This window comes from Paralichthys olivaceus, chromosome 21 (assembly GCF_024713975.1).
Source record: "Paralichthys olivaceus isolate ysfri-2021 chromosome 21, ASM2471397v2, whole genome shotgun sequence".
NCBI lineage: Eukaryota > Metazoa > Chordata > Actinopteri > Pleuronectiformes > Paralichthyidae > Paralichthys > Paralichthys olivaceus.
The window spans coordinates 17,902,220-17,924,007 of record NC_091113.1 but is presented as its reverse complement, the minus strand read 5'-3'; the positions used below and the strand labels follow the sequence as shown (position 1 = coordinate 17,924,007).

The 21,788-nt window shown below is 40.7% G+C and overlaps 3 protein-coding genes across 3 annotated transcripts in view; 2 read left to right on the top strand and 1 right to left on the bottom strand.

The window, feature by feature from the left end:
* rfng (RFNG O-fucosylpeptide 3-beta-N-acetylglucosaminyltransferase) overlaps positions 1-2,982 on the top strand; it is a 35,266-nt gene extending 32,284 nt beyond the window's left edge. The window contains exon 9 of the mRNA XM_069517338.1: positions 152-2,982. Coding sequence (XP_069373439.1) covers positions 152-227 — 76 coding nt within the window. The 3' untranslated portion in view covers positions 228-2,982. The remainder of the gene's footprint in view (positions 1-151) is intronic.
* Positions 2,983-3,835: 853 nt separating this feature from the next.
* On the top strand, positions 3,836-13,410 carry dcxr (dicarbonyl/L-xylulose reductase). Its single transcript, XM_069517339.1, has 9 exons — positions 3,836-3,975; positions 4,150-4,237; positions 7,062-7,159; positions 7,789-7,943; positions 8,079-8,121; positions 8,993-9,092; positions 9,210-9,274; positions 11,822-11,939; positions 13,238-13,410. The coding sequence occupies exons 2-9, from the start codon at positions 4,186-4,188 to the stop codon at positions 13,339-13,341; spliced, it is 735 nt and encodes a 244-aa protein (XP_069373440.1). The 5' UTR covers positions 3,836-3,975; positions 4,150-4,185; the 3' UTR covers positions 13,342-13,410.
* A 4,618-nt stretch (positions 13,411-18,028) lies between these two features.
* On the bottom strand, positions 18,029-20,652 carry LOC109626679 (lymphocyte antigen 75-like). The gene is made up of 5 exons (XM_069517491.1): positions 20,436-20,652; positions 19,953-20,333; positions 19,487-19,840; positions 19,156-19,247; positions 18,029-18,267 (listed from the first exon to the last, which is right to left on the bottom strand). Exons 1-5 carry the CDS (start codon positions 20,509-20,511, stop codon positions 18,142-18,144), a joined length of 1,029 nt encoding a protein of 342 aa, XP_069373592.1. The 5' UTR covers positions 20,512-20,652; the 3' UTR covers positions 18,029-18,141.
* Positions 20,653-21,788: the final 1,136 nt, after the last annotated feature.

Below are 21,788 nucleotides of genomic sequence, written 5' to 3'. Positions count from 1 at the left end.
TAATGATGCAAAATGATGATGACAAAAGATCTCTACCTAGTGTTGGTGCTTGACTCTAGAACTGTGCATTGCTCTGATGTTACAAAGGTGGAAACACTGACCACTTGAAATTTGTCCCTTTCCCTGACTCTGGTCTCTTTTAATCCTGCAGGTTTAAGACAGTCCACTGCCTTCTGTATCCATATACTGACTGGTGTCCAAAGATCAAACCTCGCCGCAAAAACTGAACGCCACGGCGTTCTAATCGTGCAGCACTGACACTTGCTGGAGCTTTGCCTCACTCTGCCATGTTTGGGTAAAGGCAAGTGTAGCAGGGAATACCTCACGTGTCATGGAGTGGATGCCTTCACCCAAAGCTGCCTCGCCTCATGCTTCATGAAGGAGGACAGAAGCTTTTAAATAGGGAGAGCTGAATAGAACAAGTGGAACCAAAGAAGGACCTTTTCTGGCTGACAGAGCATGAAAGTGGATGAAGCCATTAGTGTCTGGAGCTACATTTCTAAATTAGCTTTCGAGAGTTGACTATTGACATAACAGTGCCCTTGTTAATTTTGCCAATTTATGAGTTCATGCCACTGTGTAGAACGTTTTTCATTTGAGACGTGCTGTTAAATTACATTTTATTTACCAAGTGTTTTCTCCCAGTCATGTGATGTGTGTTTAATAGTGGTACATTTTCCCATTCATGTTGACATGGTATCAATGAAGCATAAGACAACATTCACTTTGCTGTTGCAGTCAGGAACCAACTCTGCAACACGGTTTCTAAATTGACCCAAAATAGAAAAGGGAATTAAAGCGGCTGAATTGAATCCATGTTTTTCAAAGCTCAACCTCCAGGTCCTGTTTGCCGAGAACGTTGAGGTTACTCTGTGGGACTCGCACTGAACTTCCCCTCTGATGTAATGTTCTGGATGTTTCAATTATGTTCAGTGAAGCAGATTGGTTTGCACTGATGGATTTTCATGCCCATCCAAGTGCAAGCTTTCAGTTGGCCAGTCATGTAATGTAGCTAACCCTTACCTAGAGATTCCTGTAACCCTGAACTGTTCATACACAGTAAATTGTGCTATTTGACAGGTTAAGTGAAACCACAGTGGAAGGATCCAAGTGGTTTTCTGAGGCTCAGTGACAAAGACTCAACCCTCCCTCTCTTCCTAACCATAGACATGCACTCTCACTTATCTACATCAGCAGTTTATTTATGGCTCACTGTGATGCAATACTCTCACAGAGCAAGTTAATACCAGGACTCTGCGGGCCAGCTTCCACAAATCAAGTGGGTGTTTTAGTTCTGGCAGTCCCATGTTGGATGTTTTGCATGACAGCAACCCTACATGAGACAACCCTGAGGAACGCCTCAGCTCACTCAAAATCACACTGTGTCCACACAAAGATGACTTTTCATACCACAAAGATTTGACTGCAATCTGTGTTTTAATCTGTGAGGGTGAAGGAGAAAATGGAAAGTGTAAAACCTATCCTTTCAGCTTAACAGTTTACTGAGCTAGTCTACCAGTATTGCATGACTGCTAATTTGCTAATTAAAAGAATGTGGTGCTAGCCCCCTAAGAAGGCTTATCGTCTTTGCTTCAGGCACTGGGAAAGATTACTCTGATCCTCTGGCTCTGTCCACTGTGGTTTAACTTTAACAGCAGAGCAGCAAGCTGGGCTGTGTTACTTCAGAGCCAAGTAAAAACCCCCATGCTGTTTTAGATGACTGTAAAAGAAGTCACTGCATGATCTCCAGCTTGTCTTGTGCTCTGAAGTGTGATGGCTCTGAGGTAGTAATCGATCTATGATTCAATCAGGTAGAGGCTCCTGTATGTGAAGGGGGGCTACAGTGTTATTAGGGCGTACTCACCAAGTTCATGTCATCTCCTTCTGTTACCGTTAATGTGACGTGACAGCCCAAAGTCAAAATAGCATCACGATGGTTTCCTGCAATGAAAAATGGTTGAGGTACTTTAAATGGGCCTGAGCATCATGTTTTTAAGTTTCTTTTTCTTTCAAACATGAACTGCAGTTTAAATTGATCAGAAATGAGACTGTGCTGTTTGGTCTGCTGTGTGTGCACATTTCTTTCAGTCTAACTGTTCTGTCCCTCATGTTCTCAACCTAACACCCTCTCCTGGCTTCAGCCTATTTCTTACATCTATGGTTTTGCACTATATTGACTGTATCACTTCCTATAAGTTACTGACTGTAGCTAATTGTCTAAATTAGTTCATTTCGTTGTTGGCTTTTGTATATTCATTTTTTTCGTAGGTTGTAATTGTAGCTCTGTGGTCACCTCTTTGAGCCAGAGCTGATTTTTAGAGTCATGGTGCAGTCAATCCCCTTAAAACAAATGAGCATTGCACTTTGTGGCTGGAAAGTAATGTGTCCCTCACTGTTTCACATAGACATGAATAGAGAGGGATTTTTTTGGGGGGGGGGGGGGGACTGACTGAACCATGTGACATAAATGAGTGGAACATCTCACTGTTTGGTATGAAGGGTCCCACGAGGATGGTTGCTGATAATCGACAGCTTGTTTAGTCCTAACATGAAGGGTCCTGGTCGATTAGGTGTCAGATGAGCTGCATTGAAACCCTGCTGTTGACCTACCTGAGGAAAATGTCTTTACTGCCACAGCCATGCTTTAGTTTTAGAAATGGGGAAAAATGAAAACCTCTGGAACCAGTATATCAGAGCTAGACCCTTGTTCCTTCTTTGGAATACAGGTTTGTGGCCTTGACTTCGATAAACTGGTTCTATGGCAGCACCCACGCATGTTACACAATCCAGCTGCAGTATTTGTGCCTGTAAAAGTATTTGTTTTAAACAGCTGTCCTCCTTTTTGCACACAAGACAACAATCCAAAATGCAGAGCTTGTGTCTCACTGCAGGTCAGTGAGTGAGCTGAAGGACAGAGGTGGGTCAACTGTTTACCATGTAAAATGGGTTATTTTGTTTTAAGAATAAAATCTTTCTACATTCTCAAGTGTTTGACTGTTACTGAGCTGCTGCAATATCTATGTTTATTGGGTCAGAGCTTGAAGACTGTGCTTTGGCCGTTATGTGGTCAACTTGTACAATTTGAATAAAATGACCCAAATCATATTTATAGGAGTTTTTTTTCAGATACCTCTTACTGGGAAGTGTCTTTCAAGAATAACAAAGCTGTTAGAAAGGATGATGAGCTCACTGGGACGTGTGTGATTGAATAAAGCTGGTGGAGGTTAACCATGATTTACTGCTGTGGGACTTTCCACTCCTATGTAACAAAGTGGGAGTGAGAACATTCATATCTGTAAAGGGAATGCATTATGTCAATGGATATCCTCCTGAGTATAGAAAGTGCTCTCATTACTACAATAGTCAACAATATTCACTTATCACAGCAGCTGATTGCAGATGTGACTTTAAGAGAACCTTAATATATTATAGGTTTGAATAAGTCTAATATTATAATAAGTAGTAAAAATCAACCAAATCTTTTTTTTTTCAAAGTTTATTTGTTCATTAATCTCAAATATATTATTTTTGGTTGAGCTGTTACAGTGACAACATTGTAGCAAAGACATCCATTATATTATTCTATTAGTTAATAATGATGATGACTATTATTATTAATGTTCAAACACCATAATGATGATAAAGAGTAAACTCAGTGACTGTGTGAATCATGATAATTAAACATTATGTACTGAAGAGTAGAGTGAAATACAATTCGGTGAGGTGAGTGGATTCACCAGAGCACACAGGATTTACTGATATATGGAATCACTCTTGGATATCTACCCACATGCAGTCTATGGACATGTCAGGAGAGGTTTTATTTGAATGTGGATGAGCTTCTGAGTGGTTTGTGCGTGTTCACGGTGACTGTGCAGGTCTGACCTGGAAGACAAACATTAACAGTGTGGAGGTTTCATGTTGAGCTTCCTGCAGCCCGGAGCTGAGCCACTTCTGCTGCTGCTGCTGCTGCTGGTGAGTATCCCACTGCCTCGAACACACCACAGGAAACTGTGTTTGGATGCAGGCTCGTGTTTGTGAAGATTTAGAAAAGATCAGCTAAGTTTAGCTCGATCGGTGCTGAAGTCAGACTTGCAGGAGTCACGTGACTGCTCGCGTCTCTTCAGCCTTTAGCTGCGTGTGTTCCAGGTCGATCTATCCTGATCTCTGCGCACAGGAGCCACCATGGAGATCTGTTTTGCGGGTAAACGAGCTCTGGTCACCGGAGCTGGAAAAGGTAAAAGAATTAAACTCACGCAAACACCCATGCTAGATGTTTTCAGAGAGTGCACTGACACCTGCAGGCTGCTGGGAGAACTACAGCCCTCACAAAATACCACATGTTTTGTGTTCTTTTTAATGATCTTCATTTTCTAATGCAATGGTATCAGACTGCAGCAATGGTGGGTGTTAGAGTCTGGAGAACCTGAAGCTAAGCTCATCTCTAATCCTGACCAGAGTCCTCTTATGGTGCTTAACCTGACACATTATCATCAGTCACATTTATTTTTATGTTAATTGTATTAGGTTTTTATTTGAAATTCCTCCTCTGATTATTTTTTAATTAAACAGTTTAATTGGGCAGGGGGCAGACTCAGTCTTTATGGAGTTTGGCTGGGTGACTAATCTGAAGGGAGCACAGAGAAGTGAGCAGGACTGCAGTCCACGACGAACAATGAAGACAAGTCAGGGTTTCTAGATTGTAAAGGCCAAACCTGAGGGTCATTGATGGTCATAGATGGAAACATGAAGCTAGTTCAAACGTTCTTAGGTAAAGTTAACTCTCGTCAGGCAAGTTCGGGTTCAACTAGCAACTTGTTGGACCATTTCTGACAGACACAATGTTATACAGGCAGGTTCTGTGGCGAGTGATCTGATAGCTATAAGCTGAAACCTCATTAAGAAGAAGAACTGTCAAAGTTTAGATTATGGAACAGTGTTAATGATAGTACTTAGTACAGTGCATACCTCTGTCAAGGCCCAACACTCCCCTACATTAAAACAAACTAACACCAGAGGACACAAACTTATAAATCAATTCCCTAAAATATGTATTTATCATCAAAATCACCTCATACGTACATTGTAAAAGATTACAAAGTAAATGATAATATAATAGAACATTTTTAATAAAACAAGACAGAATATATGATATATAAGAAGAATGAATCATAAAATACAGCCGGAGTATAATAACGTATATATATCATGATAGATAAAACCAGTGTAAATTTTAAAAAAGCCATACAAATGATAAAATACTACATGAAAGCCAGGCTGAAAATTTGGGTTTTTAGTTTTCATTTAAAAGGCATCACCAAATGTTTTGTTCTGCTTTGTGGAGCAGCTAAAAGTGAAGAACCAGAGGATCTGAGGGGCCTCCCTTGTTCATTAACCAAATCCTACAGGTGCAAACCCATGTAGTGCTTTATAAACGAATAAAAAGATTTCAATAATTAATACTAAAATGAACAGGCAGCCAGTGTAGAGACTCTAAAATAGGTGTCATTCGTGCTCTCTTTTTGTTCTTAGTCAGCAACTGTGCAGCGGAATTTGAATTAACTGTAGCTGATTTGTTGTGCTTTTGTTTTGGCCGACCAGAAACGTGAGCAATGCAAAGGTGTAGCCAGCTGGTTCTGTGTTGCATTTGGAGGCCAGTTTCTCTCTCTCTGTGCCTTTGAACCAATGAACAGTACGTCAGTTTTATTCTGGTTCAGCTGTAAAAGATTCTGTGACATCCAGGTGTTTATAACTAAGATGCAGTCAATACTTAACATACAGTTGACAATCTGGCAGATACTAGAGCCAAAGAGTTTTTAGAATGGTTGGAATGCATGGATTTTAAACACACCCTGGACTTAATAGTGTGTGGTTCTTAAAATGAATATGTCTTCTTTCACTGATCTGGCCTTGTCTGACCACTGTGTATTTACCAGTTCTGATCACTCTCCACTAAGTACCACAGAGCATGTCGTCGAAAAACGCCATATGACCCCCTGAAGTAGCCACATCTGTCATGACACAAATTACAACCTACAAAAATAACATCTTACCGTCATCATGTGAAGACTGAGTTAGTCATTTCAACCAGAAAAAGAAAACAATGGTTGATGCAGCTGCTCCTATCAAAGTCAGGGAAATAACTCAAAGTTCATCCCAAGAGAAAAAAAAACAAACCATGGAATTAAAAAGAGACAATACCGTTCACATGTGATGAATACTAATATTCACAGACTCCTTGTTAGTATAGATTCTCTGGTAAACCCCAAACCAAAAATGAGAAGAGTTTACTTCAGGGATAAAATAATCAACATTAGAGCTGGTATCTGTCAACAGAATGAGCACACTGCACCTTTATCCATACCCTGTTTGAATAAATGATGTCAGGTTGGAACATTTAGCCTGGTAATGCTGAAACTCTCAGGTAAGTGTTAGCAGAACTGAAGCCCTCCTCGTTTTCCCTAGACCCAACTCCAACCTCCCTTTTTAAAACCTAGACATAGCAAATCCCTACTCGTGGTGTCTCCCCCACTGATTTTAAAACTGCTTTGACAAAAACTCTTTTAAAGAAAGAGAATCTTGATATTTTAACACCTTTAGAGAGATTTCAAATCAGAAACTAGAAAAAAAACATTAGAAATGTTTCAATCAGGTTTCAGGACACGTCACAGCAAAGAGACAGCCCTGCTAAAAGTAGTAAACGATATGAGAACGAATCTGGTAAGAGGTGATTGCTGACAATTACTTTAAATTAATAAACACAATGTAAAACGTCAAACACCATTTGTTAAATATTAGCTTAGAGATGATTATTATTATTATTATGAATGTGTAAACAAATGTTAAGTGATGAAAGCCGAAGTGATGATAATGAATGTGAATTCCAATGTGCCCTCGTCAGTTCACACTGTGAGAAACTGGAATAAAAACCGCTTTGTTCACGGAGTGCAGTCTGGCTGAGTCTGAGACATGTGTGGAATGTGTGTGTGTCAGCTCTGGTGTCACAGCCGCAGATCCACTCGGTAATAAGTCTTTGTGTTTATGGATGTTTTGTGTCTCAGGGATTGGCAGGGCCGCTGCTCTGGCTCTGGCACGCTGCGGAGCGGAGGTCACGGCGCTTACGCGCACACAGGCTGACCTGGACACGCTAATGCAGGAGGTGCCCACCCAAACACACACACACATACCCTGTCACCCAAGTGAGGGGCTCGGTCCCCCACCTCTGACCTCTCATCCCCCACCTTTCTCTGATTCATCTGTCCCACTGCGCCCCCACTTCAGCTCTCCTCTCATCTGAGGTGTTTACTTTCCTCTCCAACACACAGCTCTGCTTATCTTCTTTTATTCTTTTTATTTTTCAAATAAGACTTGGCAATGGAAGCTGCTTTTTAAAGGAAGTAACTTTGTGCAGTTTTTGCTCGTAAAAACTAAGGTAATCTATAAATATACCAAAAGAAAAATATATTACATACATTTTTCAAAAGTAAAAAGCATTGGCAGTTTGAAAGAGAAATCTTGTACGATGAAGAGAATACTGGAGCATATCACTACATACTAAATACTACAGCATGTGCTACAGTATGTTACAGTACAGTGCTGTTTTTTAATCAAGAAAACCAAAAATGTTCCATTGTGCACATAACAGAAATTCAGTTTGACTCGATTCATAGTTCATTGTCTAACTCTGATGTGGTTGCTGACCAAAACCCAAGTTAGAAATGACTCACATTTAGACATTGGTTTCCTTCTCCATCTTTATCGACACCAGCATGTCTGCTTCTCTCACAGTGTCCGTCCATCTCTCCGGTGTGCGTGGACCTGGCAGACTGGGGGGCCACGGAGGCAGCCCTGCAGGACGTCGGCCCCATCGATCTGCTGGTGAATAACGCCGCCTTTGCCAGCCTGCAGCCATTTCTGGAAGTCACACCCGACCAGTTTGACCAGTAAGATGAATATGAGATACTTCTATGCTCCCCAAATAAGAGGTTACACTAGCAGATAGTCCTGGTACAATGCATAATGATGTGACAGTCATGTGGCATGTGTTTGCTGTGTTCTAAAGTGTCTTTTATTTCCAGGTCATTCAATGTGAATGTGAAAGCAGTGCTGCATGTGTCGCAGGTAAAACAGTGGCTATTAAAAAAGAAAATTATATATTTTTTGTATATATAACTGTAAAATCCATCCATCTGGTCTCAGACTCATACACAGCGAGAACTGTTAATTTATATATTATATATGTATTTATATTCACCCACACATTCATACAGTGCATCTATGTGCAGCACTTTCTCTGTCATACGTTCCTAAAACAGGGTCAAGGGCAATTTTTTAACATACTACATCTACACTTCTCTAACACATCCATAGTAAATCATGGGGTTTCACCAGGCCACGTTCAAGATAGATTATTCTGTACTTCCTGACCACTTGATCTCTCTGATCTTAAAGAGTGTCTCATTTGTTGAGGTCAATCGATCACATTTTATTTGTATAGCCCACAAATCACAATTTGTCTCATAGGACTTTAACAAGGTGTGACACCCTCTGCCCTTAACCCTCAGGAAGGAAAGGAAAAAACTACCAAAAAATTACGGAACACAGGGAAAAAGTATGTAGAAACCTCAGAGAGCCACATGTGAGGGATTTCTCTCCCAGGATGGACAGAAGTGCAATAGATGCCAGAGGTGTGGCTACAAGTTCATTCTTCAGGCCATGTTGCCATAATCATTTTTATCTACAAATGTAGAAACTGTGTCCACTCCTGTGAGATGACACACAGCCTCACATCTCCACTTTAACTCAGGGTCTTATCCCTGTTGCAAATCTTGAAAATGACCTTTCAGAAATCCGTGATTGGATGGCCATTCATTTCATGTTTCAGTTGGTGGAAAGGACAGCAAAGGTTCACCTGGCTCTCGTGTAATGCCTGAACATGTCAAATAGGAATAACACCATTAGATTCAAACACAGCCTCTGTCTCTGTGGGTAGATTGTGGCTCGTGGGATGAAGGCCAGAGGATCTGGAGGCTCCATTGTCAATGTGTCCAGCCAGGCCTCACAGTGTGCCCTCAGAGACCATGCTGTGTACTGTGAGTAAGAGAGGAAAAGCCACGTGACACCCTTCAGCTCAAGTTCACCTCAGCAATAGAAAAACATTTAACTTTTTGAACAGCCTGTTCCGTTCATTGTGTGTGTCTGTGTCCCAGGTGCCACGAAAGGAGCCCTGGACATGCTGACCAAAGTGATGGCTCTAGAGCTCGGACCTCACCAGGTACCATCACTCTTAAGCCCATTTTTGAACAACAAATCCCAGGAACTGAAATCCATCTTAGAGTTGGAATTTAAATGTATGACTTTAATGATTTTGATGTTACTCAAACTTAAAATAGGGAGATTGCCAACATGGCCCCCTTGTATCGAGTCCTGAGGAGCTGATGTGAGAACACAGAGATCCTCTGCAGGATTCACCGTAAACGAGTGTACGGGGTTGATGAGGCTTCTATTCAATTCAGTTCAGTTCAATTTTATTTTATTTGTATAGCACCAATTCATAATATACATTATCTCAAGGCACTTTACTTAGAAGGTCAAGAGCTTAAAATCTTATTTAATATTGAGAAACCCAACAGTTCCCACAATGAGCAGCACTTTGGTGACTGGAGAGGAGAAATTAATAATAATAATAACTGCATTTGTATAGCACTTATATAAACAAAGTTACAAAGTGCCTCACAGGAAAAATAATAAAATCCATGGCTAGATGAAGAATAAATCATAATAAAAAGGTAATTCAGTTCAATCTTTTGAGCCACGGAGCAGGTTGTTGTGGTTGTTGTAATGAAAATGAACAGGGAGAAACCTCTAAAACCAGACTCAATGTGGGCGGTCATCTGCCTCGACTGGTTGGGGTGAGCAGAGAAAAATGTGGAGGAGAAGAGAGATGGGTGGAAAAGAGGGGAGAGAAGAGAGAGAGATAGTGAGGAGGAGGAGAGAGAGAGAGGAGGGAGAGACCTGGAACACTTGAGCACCACCAGGTATCAGATCTGACTAGTTAAAATGTAAACAATAACAGTGTAAAGAAGTTATTGATTATTTATGATAACAGTCACAATTCATATAATTACTGAAGTATTGTTGTTAATAATAATAATATTAATTATTATTATTATAAGTCCTGCAGTTCTGGAGTCAGAGATACCTAAAATCAGAGAGAGAAAGAGAGAGAGAGACTATGGGAGGAAAATCTGTCACATGATTGTTATTTAGTGTCTGATCGATAGAAAGCCGCTGAGATGGTTGTATACTTCCAGCAGGGTCTCCACCTCTGCAGGACACTGAAGCTCAGTGACAGAGACGGTTGGGTTCTTGATCGCCTCACTGACAGGGCCCTTGTTGTCCCCCTACTCAGCTTGTCTAGATTGTCAACTCTAGGAAAAGTCCTGCTGCTTCCAAACCTGTTTCAAAGTTATCATGGCCACTGTTGTCCTGGGAACACTCCAACAAGTCCACAGAAAGTGTTTTGTTTTTATCACGACATGCAGAGTAAATTAAAAACTGTCTAACTCAGTTCAGTCAATTAAAGTACAGACTCATCTCAAAGATAATTCAATCAAACTGGGAGCAAAGAGATTATATTTTTTAAAATTTTTAATAAATGTTCTCTTCTACTTTCATTCTATTTACAATTATGGGCTATTAAGTGTAGATTGATGGGAAAAAACGCATTTCTTTTTAATGTAAACTATAATGCAACACGATAAAGTAACTGGGTCTGAACACTTTCTGAATCTACAGCAGATAAAGAGAATAAACCAGACATCTGTTTACTGTAAGTTCCTGGGCTTGTTTTTTTGTTGGCAGCGGCCGTGGTTCAGGGGTAGAGCAGGTTGCCCCTAAACAGAGACTCAACGGTTTGATCCCAGTCTTACTCAATCCACATGCTGAAGTGTCCTTGGGCAAGTGACTGAACCCCAAACTGCTCCTAACTGCTGTGCTGTTCTCATAGAGAAAAGTGCTGCTCATAGATGTATGAATGTGGATGAGTGTTCTGTATTGAGTGGTCATAAAAGTAGAAAAGCTCTATATAAATACAGAGCATTTACCATTTGTTTTACAAAGTATAATTCATCTGATATGAGATGGTCAGAAGATCTTTATTTTTTAAAAACAATTTTCCAGAAATGCAGTTCAGTAATTCTGGGTCTCATAAGAGGGAAAAGTAAAAGACTGATGTGATGCGAGGCGTCTGAGACTGAGGGAGAAGCTCAGAGAATTCTACAGCTGATGTTTCCCATAATGCAACTGGACATTTTGTGTGTGTCAATAGGTTCTCTCTGTGATGATCTAAATGTTTTTTGATCACAAACAAATACAATGGTTTAGTTAATATGTTGAGCTGGTGTTGAGAGTTAATTGGGGACCTGTCTACCCCGCTGTGTGTGTGTGTGTGTGTGTGTGTGTGTGTGTGTGTGTGTGTGTGTGTGTGTGTGTGTGTGTGTGTGTGTGTGTGTGTGTGTGTGTGTGTGTGCATATCAAACACTCACTAAACTAAGTTCATAAAAAGGATGAACTGCTCCACCTCATTGACCATTGTTCTAATAAACTGCTCATTTGTCCACATGGAAACTTTATTTTAAATTAGACCATGCAGTTAAAACACTCCATTTATAATTTTTCAATAATCTACAATACAATTACAGAATTGTGAACACAAATCAATTGCAAGACATGTTAAATCCCAATGAATGGATCGTCATGGAGCTCTCACTGAGTGAATGGTGGAGTTTTAACTAAAGTGCCAGTGTTGTGTTGTGATCAGATCCGTGTGAACAGCGTTAACCCCACTGTGGTGATGACTGAGATGGGTCGTCTGGGCTGGAGTGACCCCGACAAAGCCAAGACCATGACAGCACGCATCCCCCTCGGCCGCTTTGCTGGTAAGACCCAGCAGACTGTAAACACATATTTTGACTTCAGTATGGCAGGGCGCTGCAGATTCAATTCAATTCAATTCAATTTTATTTGTATAGAACCAAATCATAATATACATTATCTCAAGGCACTTTACATAGAAGGTCAGGACCTTAAGATCGTATTAAATATAGAGAAACCCAACAGTTCCCACAATGAGCAGCACTTTGGAGACTGTGGAGGGAAAAACTCCCTCATTAACAGAGAGAAACCTCTAGAACCAGACTCAATGTGCCTCGACTGGTTGGGCGGAGCAGAGAAAAATGGGGAGGAGAGAAGAGATGGGTGGAAAAGAGGGGAGAGAAGAGAGAGAGATAGTGGAGAGGGGGAGAAGGGGGAGAGGGGGGCGAGAAAGACAGGGAACACCTGAGTGCCATCAGGTATCAGATCTGACTAGTTAAAATGTAAAAAACTGTGAAAGACTAGTAATTATTATTGATAACAGGCACAATTCATAGAATAATGAATTACTATTAATTAAGTGTTGTTGTTAATAATAGTAATAATGGTAAAGTGGTTGTCCTGAGGTTCGGGAGTCAGAGATATCTGAAATGAGAGAGAAAAAGAGAGAGAGAGAGACTATGGGAGTACAAAGTGAAATAGTCATTGACATGTATTAAAATAAATAAATGAATCAATGGGGGGAGGGGGAGGTGAGGTGTATTCTGCACATCTTTAAGGAACAGATCATCATTTTTGGAAAATACACTGACGTTTCAAAACACAGATATGACACCAGATATTATAAAATTAAATCAAGCAAGAGTTTCCTCTAATGTTGAACTTGACGTTTAGGTTGGCCCCCCCTTAGAGAAGGGACCTGGAGAATGTGTGTTTATACCAGGGTGCTGAAAAGAAGCCTGAAGGTTGATTCAGATTCAGGAATGTGGATTCCATCCTGGATGTGCAACAATGGAGCAGCTGTCCAACCTTTGCCTGCTTATAGTGTCCTCTTATAAGAGGAGTGAGTGAGTCTAGGAAGTTGTTGGTTAGTGTTGGACTCTACCAAGACTGTGCTGACTCATTTATTCTGTTGGTTGCTGTTCACAGTGAGGATGTTCAGGTGCAATCAAAGAATAATAACATAAAACTAACTTTTGTCAGAATGTGTATAAACTGAATGGAAGATTTATTCAGTGCACTGTCACAATCAATGGAAGCTTGCACTGTTTCCTCCCCAGTGCTACAATCATGAAGTGGACACACGCACTTTCTACAGATGTTATCTAATGTGTAAACCTGCTCCCTGTGTGTTTGTGTGCAGAGGTGGAGGACGTAGTGAACAGTATCTTATTCCTGCTGAGTGATAAGAGCAACATGACTAATGGAGTCACTCTGCCCGTGGACGGAGGCTTTCTGGCGTGCTGACCAACACGAGGACACTCCTACTTGTCTCAGTTTTATCTACTAAATAAAATGCATCCACTGCACAACCAACAGATTTCCTGTGTTGATTACACTTATGTAAGTACATCAGGTTCCAATCCATCCTCCACTGTTTGTTGCTATTTATTCCAGCGACTGAGTATTAAGTAGGATATGATAATGAAGATTACACAGGGCTTAATAGGATGTAGTGACCAAGTCCTCCACTTGGCCACTACTGGCTGCTGATGTGTGAGATTGTTATGACTGGTAGTCCCTAAAAGATGACTGTGAGATTACTCGGCCCACTCCGGGAAAGTACGGGAGGAGAGAATGGCGTTTTCAATGTCTTTATTCTGGTTGCCTCTCCTGGCAACCACACACATATATATATCCACAGGTCTCTCAACCCACACACACACACATCCACACATGTCCGTCCGCTGCTCTGGTCTCAGGATGCCAGCCTACTACAACAGATGACACGTATACAGGCATTGTTTTACATTTTTAAAATGTTGGTTATAGAACATGACACACACATTCAGCCCAATTTCTTGTCGTCTGTTCTCACTGACCAAACAAATTTGTCACTCAGAGTTTAGTTTTCCTCTGTGGGTGGTCCACACTCAGTGACCCTTTCCTCTGATTGGTTATTGTACATAATCAATTATATTTGTGCTGTGCTGTTGGTTCTTGCCTTCCTCTTTGTCTTTAGAAAAAAAATGCATTGTGATTATTAATGTTAGGGTATTTTGTACCCTGACACCCTGACACCTTATAGTACCCCTTATACCCAATAAAAAAAGAAATTAGAGTCAGTGGAGAAATGGAGGAAAAGATAGTTTAATTCCAAAGGCTAGCACACACGGAACTCTATTTACTAAAAGCACTGTACAGATGCAGATCATTGAAATGTTTGGTGATTACCATGCCTACAGGCTCTATCTCTCTCTTTGGCTCCCTCTGCAGTTCAGCATCAGTCAGTTGAGTTGAGCTTTACTTCATCAAAGTGGTGCACAATGATCAGAATGTAAATGATACACCAGTCAGCCATTACATTGAAACTAGTGTACAGTGTATGCAACTCGTCTGTCATTCTCCATGCTTACCATCAACAAACACTTGCACCCTGCAAATGGTAAATGGTCTGTATTTATGTAGAGATGTTCCAATCGTGATGACCACTCAAAGCACTTCACAGTATATTTTATTGCCATTCACATACAGTGCATCTATGGGCAGCACCTTTTCTATAAAGGGCAATTAAGGGTTCAGTATCATAGGAAATGAGAGTCTTATTATTCTCTGTTATATATTGATATCACTTGCCACATGTGTCTGTTGGCTGTTTTCTATCATTGTTTAATTTTCCTGTTGTCGTCTGTCTGACCCTTCCTGAAGTGTTTCACCTGAGTGCAACCATCCCTGCCTCACTTGTCTCCTTCTTGGTCAGTTCAGCTCCCAGGTGTTCCCTTGTGCTGCCGTTCTGTTCCGTGGGGACTGAACAAAGCTTAGGGTGTAGGGGTTAGTACAAAGGTTGTTTCCCCTCTCAGGGGCATACACCTAAATATATTCAGTGTTTCAGTCAGGTCACACTAATGTGATATGCTGGTTTTAAGTCAAAGTTACACAATTATCCTCCCAAATCATTAAGGAGCAGGCTGCATAAAGCTGATAACTAATGAAATCAACAGGTGTTTGACTGAACTTACTGTGATAATTGTTTTAGTCGTTTTACAAAAAATAAATATGAGAGCATAACAAAAACTAAAAAAATAACCTTGAGACAGTTCTTACATCAAAATGCAAAACTACTATTTACATTAAGAGACACTAAATGTTGTGTAACCAAGGCTCCATCCACAGTAACTGTTAAGATTTTCAAGATAGGACTCAAATGCAGGCACAACAGCTTGGTCAGTGAGAGATAGTTAGGTCATAGGCAAAGAAACAAAAGATACATTTTGAATGCAAACAAAACTGAAACAAGAGGACATGCAAGTGTCAACCGATGTGGGACAAGACACACTGACGAATACAAAGGGACACACAGACACACCCAACGATATCAAGTGCGAGAAACATGATAAAGGCAGGAAATAAAGCCACACATGGAGCAAAACGACACTACACAATCTTTTACCAGGAGAAATCCCTGACTGGTCCCCACCAAAATGTATGATTGCAATTAAATGATCTCCACAATCCATTAATTTATCAGATGTCAGAACTGTGACTCACAAATGTGTTCTATTGAGCAAACCATCATCAGTAAAAGTCCTGGGGATGATGTGCAGCACCATCACCAATACTTTACAGAATGCTGCTCCACAAACAAGATTGAGCACGGTCTGCAGTCAGTCATGTGACACATGATGCAATGCTGCAAATGTAGTTTGTTCCCTTGAAGTAACTGTGTTCACCTACTATTGACTCAACAACACAGCACAAGCAGTCACTACAGCACCAAGCTTCCCAGCACCACCTTTCACAAGGACATTTGAATGAACCCAGTGTAGCTGGAGGTTGTCTTCCTCCCTGCCACTGTGTGGCACTATGCAAGAGTTATGGCACCCTGATTGCTTATAGCCAGGTGAGCGGCCACACCTCGCTTTCTCCTTCCACTCGTGGCGCGCAATGTGGCTAAATATTTTCTGAATGTGGCTCAGAAATATGAACTATTTGCCCTGTGCTTTTAAAGGCTGCAGTCAAGTGTGTGGCCTGTCTCTCGAGTAGTTCTGCTGATGTTGGCTCTGCGGGTTCTGTTGGGATCTGGTGGTGTAACCTGAATGTGAGTGTTTTAATAAGTGACCATTGTTTTTTCTTTTGGCTATCAGTTTCAATTGAATGCGCTCATGGCATGGTTGTAACTTTTCTTTCTGGGTTCAACAGGTGCTTTTGATCCGTATGCCTGATTACCATTCTATTGTATCCTGCCCGGTATCCTGATAGCCAGTGTATTGCTCGTTTTTGTTTTTCATTTCATTTGTTGTCAATAAAATGTATTCTAAATGAAATGCTCTCTGCCCCAGTTGATAATTGAAATTGTGTGATCTTTATTTAAATGATTTAAAACTGTTTCCTCTCTAATTCTCTCTGGGTGAAACTCCCCCAGGTGGCGTTGTTGCAACGAACCTCAACCCAGTTTGTCACATTCAGTATAATATTTATATGCACAGGTTACGTTAACAAGGCTTTGTACAACTGTTACAAAATTGGACCACGCACAGTCACCCACGTACGTCTGTTTTTACAGAAATTCTGGGAAAAAGAGTAGAACACTGAAAATGTGAAAAGGAAAAATGCACAAATATCACCCATCACTCTGCTCCCATGACAATGCTATCTTTATAACACTGATAGAATGTATCAACTGGAGTAACACCGCTCTCGCCTCAATACGTCTCCGTACTGCTCACACTGTACAATTACCCAAATAGAAACAACAAGGATTTTGGCAAAACTTGACATAGCTGCCTCAAACACTTAGTTCCTGTCAGTGTCCTCAAAAGTCTGACATCGCTCTCTGAACACACACACACACACACACAGAGGGAAGAACAACAGGCTTGTGTTGAACACTTCGGCTTTGCATATCTTTATATGTCAATAACCCTATGCATGCATTGTTTTAGTCCATGGAAGCTTTGACGTAATGCCCACATCACATCCAGAGAGTGAGTTTGCTTTTTACTCCCACTGATCACTGTAAATCCACATAAGGGCTGCGTGTGTGTGCGCGTGTGTGTGTGTGTGTGTGGCAACTGCACACACTGCAACAATTCAGGACTGTCTCTTAAAGCATTGAACTTTATCAGTGTCAATTTATGGGATGTCTGGGTTTGAATGCGAGTCTAATCCTTTCGACATTATTCAGAAATCATTCACAAACCTGTGGTTATTTGTTGCCCCTTTGCAAACCTGTGAGTGAGAAAACAAAGGATTTGTTTTTAATAGTGTAGTAGTATAAATAACAGTTTTAATGATGAGGGTCAGACTCTTCTACAGGAAGCATTGTTGGAGATAAAAAGTCAAACACTGGGCCAGATACTAAGTCTAGACTTCTTTTCAACACGTATACTTTGCTTTTACTGGAGTCTCAGTATCGGTCAAAAGAATTCACTGGAGATGGTCAGAGTTCAATGCATTAGAGTTTATTCTTTTACAAGATTTAAACCAGAGCTGGCTCCAGAACCCAACTGAAGACTGGAATTCAAACCCTCTGCTTATACGCTCATCCTCGTCTCTGCTGCTTTTGAAGGTTTTGAAGGTCCTGTCTCCAGACTCCATTAGATTCGGGCGATGTTTATCTGCATTTTTTTTTTTTTAATTCTTACATTTCCACACGTTAAATATATGTGCAACAAACAATCATTCCAGTAAGGGTGCATACATGATTACATTTCTTTATGCTGGATATATGGTGCTGTCTTGTGAAAGCTTACAGTTGCAACCAGAAATCTGTTTGACATGGGCTTGACCTGTGCTGTGGGTCTTTGTCATTCCCTTAGTATAAGACTTAATCAGCTGTAACATTATTAACCTGCCTAGCAACTAATTACATTTTCCTTCCGATGGAGACTCTCCCTGTGTCTGTTGTTCATTAGACATTTGTCCCGGGCTGCATACAGTTCCTGATGCTCTTTATACACAGACGCACAGTTTAAGCATATAAGCACACAAAGGCTAGTTTTTCTACAACAGCATTTATTGCTATGATTTAACTGCGTACAGTGATAGTGGTGTGTATATGTGCAGACATGAAACATTGGCGCATGCATTCAAAGTTGAATTCAAATTTCAGAGCTCAGTCTTTTTTTTCTTGTCGGAACTGTTTTCCTCCTTGTGGAAAACTTTCCCATCAGACTGTTCTTTCCACTTCAAGGTGACGCCACTCAGTCCTTCCTCGTTGAATTTTTCCTGGAGCTGGAAAACAAATGGCAGCTATTTGAAATACTTGAAACAGATTCCTTTGCTCCCTAAGACAAAGGGTTGTTTTTATTTAGTCAGTTCAATTAGATTCATATAGAGTATTTATGATTACATGCATTATCCCAAGGCACTTTACATAGAAGATTAAGACCTGAAACATTGTAGAGAAACCCAACAGTTCCCACTGTGAGCAGCATGCGGAGAGAAAAAACTCCCTCATTAACTGGAAGGAAACTCTAGAACCAGACTCAATGTGGGCAACAACTGCATCCTGCAACTGTTGGGCTGAGCAGAGAAACATGTGAAAGAGAGGAGGGATGGGAAGAGAAGAGAGAGAGTTAGGAGGAAGGTGGAAAAGAGGGGATAGAAGAGAGAGATAGGAGGAGGAGAGGAGGGTGGAAGAGATGGGAAGAGAACAGAGACAGATAGGAGGAAAGAGAGACCAGGTCGTGCACCGTCAGGTTTCAGCTGTGACAGACTAGTTGTTATAATGAAAACAATAAGAGTGATAATTATGAATGTAAATATGTTATTAGTGATAGCAGCAACAATTCATATAATAATAATAACAATACCAATAATATGAATAATATTAACAATAATTGAAGAAGAAGAAGAAGAATTGTGGTTTGTATGAATCCTGCAGCTCTACCGGAGACATAACCAGCATCAGGTCACAAAGTTACACTTACACTACCAGTCAAACATTTGATTCTATTTCTTTCCATTGTTGTGGCTGCTTTGAATTGTGGGACATCTGTGGCTGAGTTGTTTACATTCACTCATCTACTTCATGGTTATTTGATGATGTCAAACTCTGTAATACATGTGTCCAGGGACCATGAATGAGTTAATGTCTCAGGGTGGATTTTGGAGACTTGCCTTCTTCAGAATCTGTTCTCTCACAGCACGGTCATTCAGGTTCACAGAGGAGTCCTGCAGCTTCACCCTCACCTTCACCAACGTCTCAACATCTGCTCAGACCAAGAATGAGGAGAGAAACAAAACACAGGTGTAATGTGTTGTATGGTTTAGTGAAGCCTACAGTTCTTCCTCTGGTGATAGAACAACTCAGACATTTGATGTAAAACACAGAGGGCGGAGCGTCTGGTCTCTGGGCTGCATGTTGCCTACAAGACAGCTTGATCAGGCCTGTCAGAAAACTTACAAATACAAAAACAAGCAACTTAGAAATTAAAAAAAAGGTTCTCACTTGGGACGCTGTAGCAGACAAATGGAAATCTTTGTTCACAGAACAATAACCTCCAGTTTCCGCCTTTCTTCAAATCTGCAACAGCACATACGACTTTCTTCGAGCCAAGTCTGTGCTGACCCTGATACCAGGAGCTGAATGAGTAGCCACTCCCGTCAGACCAGTAGATCTGAGGATCTCTGTGCAAACCGATCCATGCCCATTGATTATGTTGCGTCAAGTTATGTATCTTGTCGTTGTCAGCTTCGTTCCTCACAGTGGCCAGATCTGTGTAGTGTTCTCTGCAGTGCCTCTGAGCCTCAGTCCAATTCTTTGTTGTGTTCACTAGCACAAAGTCAGAATCCTCTAATGTTCCTGCAGTTCAGTGAGAGAACAAAAAAGGGATTGTTGAGATCACACAATGTTTTCAAATTATATTTTACACATTATGTTGTATTGTAAAAATCCATATAAAACACATCATTACCATTGTAGCAGACAAATGCAATCTCTTCATGGCAGTAATAATCAATCCATCTTCCATTTCCCCACTTGACCACACAGAGCTGATTGGCTTGAATATAGTCTGGATCCTGATCAGACTCATCCCAGTTCCTATATTCAGCTCCACTCCCTGTGAACCCATCTGACCACTTCCAGTCAATCTGACTGTACAGACCAATCCAAACCTGAGAGCTGTTACCAGCAGCAGAAACTGTGTCGTTAAGTTTCTTCAATTCTTCAGTGTTTTCAATGGTGGCCAGGTCTGTGTACCTCCCTCTGCAGTAGCTCTGAGCTTCAGTCCAATTCATTGCATCAGACACAAAGTGGTACTGATGGAGGAGGCATGTGGAGAAGGTGAGGCACCCTGAGGATGAAACCAGTTAATTGTGTTATGTATGAAGACTCAAATGAATCTCTATATTCAGATTTCCTGTTAGACATCATACAAACAGTGAAATTCACTGACCTGAGAGACACAAGACACCAAAGAAGATCCCTTCCATCATGCTGCTGCTCTGTGGACTGTTTGTGCCAGTGTTCATCACAAACAGTAAACTTAACCAGTTCTCATGCAGATTTAGGGAAATGTAACACCAGCTCCTCCTCTACTGACAGTACAACATTGTTCTGTTGCATTCTTTATGCAAAATGGCAAAGATGCAGAAAACAAATTTTCTGTAGGCATGTCACTGTGCAGATAGTTCTGATCATATCGGACCAATACTGGTCTCTGCCTCCACCCCTGTGCAGGTGGTGAGTGAATGAATGTCTGTTTGTGTTGCTCACACCGTGGATCCAATGATACCTCTGTGACAGGGATGTTTGAAATGTTGTGATCCCTTCTAATTCCATCCAATATGTAGATCACATGAAAATAAGGATGAAAAGAAAAGAGAAAGAAATAATGATGATGAGTATTATTATTATTATTATTATACTGCTATCATCAATAAATTATTTTCATTACAACAACCAGTCTGACAATAGCTCCTGGTCTCTCTCTCTCTCTCCTCTTTCTCTTTGGACGCTCACATTGAATCTGGTTCTTGAGGTTTTTTAGTTCTAGTAGAAGAGAGTTTTTTTTTCTCTACACAGTCGTCAGTGCTGCTCGTTGTGGGAACTGTTGGGTTTCGCTATAATTTTACAAGGTCTCCGCTTTACCATGTAAAGTGCCTTGAGATAATCTATTTTATGATTTGGTGCTAAACAAATAAAACTGAATGAACTCACTTTCCTCAGGCTGTAACCATACTGCATATTTAAGCCTGGCTGCTTTGCATTGTAAAACCTTTTTTGTATTCACTCATGTCCCTAATGGTTATTTGATGTCATCAAACTGTGTGTTACATCTGTCCTGGATCTATGAGTGTGTTTCAGGGTGGATTTTGGAAACTTTGGAAACACATCTTTTAAGTCAAAAAACATTTTTTTTCTAGACTCACGTGAGGTCACCCTGAACTTTGACCACTGAAGTCTAATCTGTTCATCTTCAACTTCTTCAAGTGACAACTGCTCAGAATGTGAGGAAATGATCCAAAGACAGACTTGAAATATGTTCAAGAGGCCAAAACATGTTTTAGAAGTTCACCACCACCAACTCCAAATCCCTCACTAATCACTATATAGTGCACTACATGGTGCGTTCACCATTTATTAGATGTTGTAGAAAGGCACACAGACTGAACAATGTTCCAAACTATCAGAACTACATGTACAGTACAAGTGTAAAATACCTGAAAAAGGGAGTATTTGAGTGAACGATGAATGGACACAAAGTTTTCTCAGATTGTGTGTAATATGACTCATTATCAAGGAAACC

What these genes read in the sequence shown, in the direction of transcription:
- dcxr (XM_069517339.1), top strand. Translation starts at nt 4,186, where the DNA reads ATGGAGATCTGTTTTGCGGGTAAACGAGCTCTGGTCACCGGAGCTGGA. An exon ending in TAGAGCTCGGACCTCACCAG is followed by an intron (nt 9,275 to 11,821) that starts GTACCATCACTC and finishes TGTTGTGATCAG; the next exon opens with ATCCGTGTGAACAGCGTTAA. An exon ending in CCCCCTCGGCCGCTTTGCTG is followed by an intron (nt 11,940 to 13,237) that starts GTAAGACCCAGC and finishes GTTTGTGTGCAG; the next exon opens with AGGTGGAGGACGTAGTGAAC.
- LOC109626679 (XM_069517491.1), bottom strand. Translation starts at nt 20,511, where the DNA reads ATGAACACTGGCACAAACAGTCCACAGAGCAGCAGCATGATGGAAGGG. An exon ending in TGGTGTCTTGTGTCTCTCAG is followed by an intron (nt 20,334 to 20,435) that starts GTCAGTGAATTT and finishes TTTCATCCTCAG; the next exon opens with GGTGCCTCACCTTCTCCACA. An exon ending in GAGAACAGATTCTGAAGAAG is followed by an intron (nt 18,268 to 19,155) that starts GCAAGTCTCCAA and finishes TTTGTTTTCCAG; the next exon opens with CTCCAGGAAAAATTCAACGA.